This window comes from Triticum aestivum, chromosome 6B (genome assembly GCF_018294505.1).
Source record: "Triticum aestivum cultivar Chinese Spring chromosome 6B, IWGSC CS RefSeq v2.1, whole genome shotgun sequence".
Lineage (NCBI taxonomy): Eukaryota > Viridiplantae > Streptophyta > Magnoliopsida > Poales > Poaceae > Triticum > Triticum aestivum.
The window spans coordinates 47545385-47550462 of record NC_057810.1 but is presented as its reverse complement, the minus strand read 5'-3'; the positions used below and the strand labels follow the sequence as shown (position 1 = coordinate 47550462).

General features: G+C 42.8%; 1 protein-coding gene across 1 annotated transcript; it reads left to right on the top strand.

Annotated features, from left to right (window-relative positions):
* Window positions 1-1392: 1392 nt before the first annotated feature.
* LOC123133404 (putative F-box/LRR-repeat protein At3g28410) lies at window positions 1393-4710 on the top strand. The gene is made up of 4 exons (XM_044552904.1): window positions 1393-1754; window positions 2962-3786; window positions 3868-4023; window positions 4116-4710. Exons 1-4 carry the CDS (start codon window positions 1542-1544, stop codon window positions 4527-4529), a joined length of 1608 nt encoding a protein of 535 aa, XP_044408839.1. The 5' UTR covers window positions 1393-1541; the 3' UTR covers window positions 4530-4710.
* Window positions 4711-5078: the final 368 nt, after the last annotated feature.

The window sequence follows — 5078 nt, the reverse complement described above, 5'->3', positions numbered from 1 at the left end:
GCCAGGGGAGGGGAGAGAACGCCCACCTGCTAGGCGAGAGGGGGAGGACCGGGCAGCAACCGGCGAGCCAATGCGGGGAGCGGGGTGGCCGGGGCAAGGGGGGGAGGAGGGGGAGGGTGAGGCAGAGAGGGAGGGGGAAGGAGCCATCCTCTGCGTGGTTTATTTCCTGGAAAACAAAACTGTGTGGTTTATGAATCTCCCAAACTTGATTTTCAATTGACGTAATTGGACTTCGTGAAAAGGGTAGTGTACTAGAATATGATTATCTTACTTCTAGACCATATGAAGTTGAACTAGAGCTTTGTTTAATTCATTTCAACCCGAGGTTCATTTGTAATCTTTTTAAAACTTTAATTCTTTACATACCATTTTTGTGTAATGGTCAAGTATGAAAATGCAGATATGTCAACTATTAGACGGGAAAAACAATAGAATAATGATTTTTTGTAAAGTACAAAATAGTGCTTAGAACTCACTTGAAATTTGCCCCTTTTAGATGAAAATGTTTTGCAAATCAATGATTATTTAACTTAGAATGATCTTTAGATATTACCTCTTGTTAGAAACAAACTAATTTGTGCAGCTATTACCAAGCCTCACGCAACTGGCTCCTCCCAAAACCTAGGGTTCCTTTATCTCCTGCCGACGCTGCAGCCGGTCCACCTCATCTCTCATGGCTTTAGGGCCATGGCGGTGCGGCAGATCCCGGTCCTTGCCAGTGGGAGGGCTCCATTTTTAGGTGTTTCTTTGAGTTTTGTTAGAGTTTGTGTCCTGCTCAGGAAGTCGAGACGGCGGCAACTCCCTGAAGATGGAATAAAGTTCTCCCTGCCTAGGCTCCGTCCCGGTGGCGCGTGTAGCATCGTTGGTAGGCGTGTGGAGATGTGTCTTCGGCGGATCTGTCCTTGGTGGATTTGCTCGGATTTGGTCGTAGTTCGCCTACATTCATGTGTCTTCGGGTTAGATCTTTTCAATCTACGCTACTCTTTAACAACTGCGGTAACTGTTCTGGTGCGCTGGCCCTATGATGGCTTAGCATGGCGACTTCCTGAGTGTCCACTATAACAAATTTTGCCCAGCACCAATGAGGGAGGGGCGATTATGGCGGCGCATCTTCGACTCGCTTCAGTGCTTGTAGTCGTCCCTAGGTGGTCTACGGATCTGGATGTGATTTTTATTATTTCCTGTGTTCGTCGTAGTAGGATAAATGAAGATGAATGGATCGGAATTTTTTTCGCAAACAAAAACAAACTAATTTATGTGCATTAGTCGAGACGTGCATTGCACAATGCACATTTACTAGTATACAGAGAAAAGAATAGGAAAGATAGCCGCACCTAAAAAAAAGGAAAAGGAAAGATAGCCGCACCTAGGGTTTTGCCTATTCTGTTTCGGTGGAAGTAGATAGCCCCGCCCGACCGCTCCGGCGCCTGCTCGAATTTGATTTAGAAACGGAACCAAAAACAAAGATTTATAATGAGAGGAGAGGAGAGCTGGAGAAAAGTCGAGATCTGAAGGAGGTTTCTCGGCCAGATCCCTCATCCATGGGGCTGTTTGCGCTCAACAGGCTCATGCCTCCGCAGCGCGACCGGCAGCGGCGTCGGCATCAAATTCATGGCCATCCTCCTTTTGTTTCCCCCGTCTCAGGTCGGCTTATGGCCTCATTGGCGACGGGTAAAAGGAAGGGATCGCCCTGTCAACAAGATGACGATTCTCAATCTGGCAAAATTAAGAGAACAATCCCAGAGCTCCCTGAGGTAACGGATGCGTTAAAATTTTCTTTTTTCAAGCATAATGTCACTGGGACTGCTCTAAAAGGATTAATTCTCGGGACTATGCTAGACTAGCTGCATATTACTACGATTTGAAAACAGAGAAAAGATCCTTTTGGTCACATATTAATGTTGTAACAGAGAGAAGTTATTTTTGGTCACATCCTACTACGTATAACACAAAAAAGATGATTTTTTTTACTCAACCAATGAGAAACTCGACAATTTGTTATAGCTGTAGCTGGTCTCTCTGCAAAGCATGGTAACGTGTCCCAACACAGCTTTCCAGAATTTTGTGCGCAATTTAGGTGCTTTGGTAGTATGTCTTGTAAAAGTGAACAGAAAGCTTTGATTAGCACTATGAAGCTAGTGTTGCGCTGTAACAAAGTTCACGCGATAATTGATTGGGATATTCATCACAGAAATTTGAAAAATGATTAATCTTTCCACCTGCTGCAGAACCTTTTCCAAAATATTTGATTCTGCTATTGTGGTACCCAAATCTACAAAAAATATCAAAACTTTCACAATTGCACTATAGATGCTGTAGGGTTGATTTTTAGCTTTTGTGCAATTTGTGCTACCTAAAGCTATTTATGAATTGAACTCTGCATTTTCTGCCTTTTTTTCTTTATCTTCATGGTCTTCTTGAACAATTATCTCTTCATCTTAGTTGCCCAGGTTCATGTTTTCCATGCAATGTCAGTGTCATTTCATAGACTTCCATCTGTTTAACTTTTCAGTTTTGATATGCTATTTGTACCCTATGCTGAAATTACATATTCATTTCTGTTTCGTCACTGTTTTTAACCCATTTATAAACATATTATTGCACAATAACATACTCCAAATTGCACAGAAACATCATTGTTGGCTGGCAACTGATGCAAGCAGAAGTATATTTCATGAAGTAGTTAATTGGTGTGAGCTGTTAGCAACTGTCTCCCCCTCGTCCTCCACCTCCAAAAAGCCAGTAATAATGTTAGAAAAAAAATTCTCTATGCATTGCTGAGTTTAACCTAGCACAGTTGCGTTCCTTTGCACTATCTACCTATGTAAATCAGTGCACCCTGTGAAGGGCTACCTGGGTACAATGTTATTCGTGTGGTTCTACTGTTTTTCTTTCTCCAATTGTACCATTGACCTTACACTTCCAATTTTGATCTTTTATCCAATTCTTGTGTGTGTGCAGGACATATTGCTTCGTATACACTCCTTAATGCCAATGCGTGAAGCTGCTCGTGCTGCTTGCCTATCTCAAGCCTTTTTACATTCCTGGAGATGTCATTCCAATCTCGTATTTAATAAGTATACAATTGGCTTGAAGAGTGCGAGTGGCGAGAAGTTCCACCACAAGGTTGACTGCATTCTCAGGAAACACAAAGGCAGCTTGAAAACATTCAAGCTTGAGTACAATGAAATGAATGGGCTCGATGACTTCAGTTATTTTGACCGTTGGCTTCAGATTGCTCTTAAGCCTGGGCTTGAAGAACTCACCTTCGTGTTGTCTGAAACTGAAACAATGAGAAAATACAACTTCCCGTGCGCTCTTTTATCTGACAGGGTTGGAAACTCACTTAGGCACCTTTCACTTCGTTTTTGTGACCTCCATCCCACAGTTGAACTTGGCCCCTTGAGAAGCCTGACAAGGCTGTGCCTGTGCTGTGTGAGCATTACGTGGAATGAGTTAGAGTGCCTTCTTTCCAACTCTCCTGCTTTGGAGCTATTAGATCTTACTAGGTGCGCTGAGATTAGGTGTCTGAAGTTATCTTGTGCCCTGCAGCGCCTCATTGTGCTTAGTGTTTTAGAATGCGAGAGATTGACAGTGATAGAGAGCAAAGCACCAAATCTCTCTAGTCTTTACCTTAGAGGAAGCAGCTTAGACTTCTCACTTGTGGAAACATTGCAAATGAAGGAATTATACTTGCAACAAGACAACCTTATCCGTGATGCCTGTGCCAAGCTGCCACCCATGCTGCCAAATATTGAAACTCTTGCCATAGAATCACCGTGGGAGGTATATATTCTCTGCAATATGCAGGTTACATTAGTCATCCCTGGTATAGTGTATCTGATACATGTCATTTTTTGTTTGCAGGTGGTCGATGCACCAATGCTGCCTACCAAATTCCTCTACCTTAAGCACCTGAACGTTAATTTGAGAACAGGAACAATCGAGTACCGGCCATATGACTATTTTTCTCTGGTTTCTTTCCTGGATGCTTCTCCTTCCTTGGAGACTTTGAAATTAGATGTAAGGCGCTGGCGCTGTTTATTCATTTCATCCTGCAAAGCATCTGGGTCCGTTTAACTCAAATCATTATTATCCTTTCTATCTATTGTCAGGTGACTCAGTTGCGTATGTTGCACAAGTCAATTTTTGCTGATTCTCAACTGAGGCACATGCCTGAACACCGCCATAGCTGCCTCAAGAGCGTGAAGATCAGTGGTTTCAGCTCTGCGAAGTGCTTGATTGAACTGACATGTTATATTCTCAAGAACGCGGTGTCACTTGAGTGTCTTACATTGGACACCATTTATGGGCATAGGTGTTATGATGACGGCAAGTACGATTGGTGTATGCCCATGGGGGTTGGTATTCTCATGGAAACCCCCAGGGCACTCTCGGCTATCAGAACATACATTGAGAATGAAGTTCCATCTACAGTTAAGTTAACTGTTATGGAGCCTTGCAGCCAATGCCATGCTAAAGCATTACGGCGGGCATTATCACAGTCGTGCAATGCCGTTTCCATTTAATTTTAGCTAACTGCTCCCCTGTTCAGAGCCATTTATGGCTGTGGCCCAATGTAACAAAATGTAAACTTATTATAGGACCATGTTTTTTTTTCTCCTGAAGCATCAGACCTTTTCAATGTCTAGTTTTTGTAGTGTTTTGTTTGTAGGGATTAGTTGACAGTTTATTTTTGTTTGGGCCAGTGTTGAAATATTCAGTCACAAGATGTGGTGTTGTGTTTTGTTTCTCAGGCTATTGTTACTATCAGCAGCAACAGCTTGGCGCCCCGGTTTTGTTGATCACGCTCACAATACTGAGTCTGACCGTGCGGCTCATAGAGGCCGTGAACTAGAGATAGGAAGGGCAAGTAAGGGAAATGACCTTGTTCTGTTAAGTGAAAGTGTATCAATTCATTTTGCTTCTACCGGCTAGCAAATTTGCTCCACATCAACTGTTTTTTTTCTTTCAATTTGGTGAGATTTGTATCCAACATGACACTTTATTTTGCATCCTCCAAGCACAATGGAGATGCCTGTCTTCCAACATTACAATTTCATCCTCCGGTCAAACAT

Excerpts from the sequence above, each read along its gene's own strand:
- LOC123133404 (XM_044552904.1), top strand. The coding sequence starts at position 1,542 with ATGGGGCTGTTTGCGCTCAACAGGCTCATGCCTCCGCAGCGCGACCGG. Across the intron at positions 3,787-3,867 it reads CCATAGAATCACCGTGGGAG|GTGGTCGATGCACCAATGCT; the intron begins GTATATATTCTC and ends TTTTGTTTGCAG. Across the intron at positions 4,024-4,115 it reads TGGAGACTTTGAAATTAGAT|GTGACTCAGTTGCGTATGTT; the intron begins GTAAGGCGCTGG and ends ATCTATTGTCAG.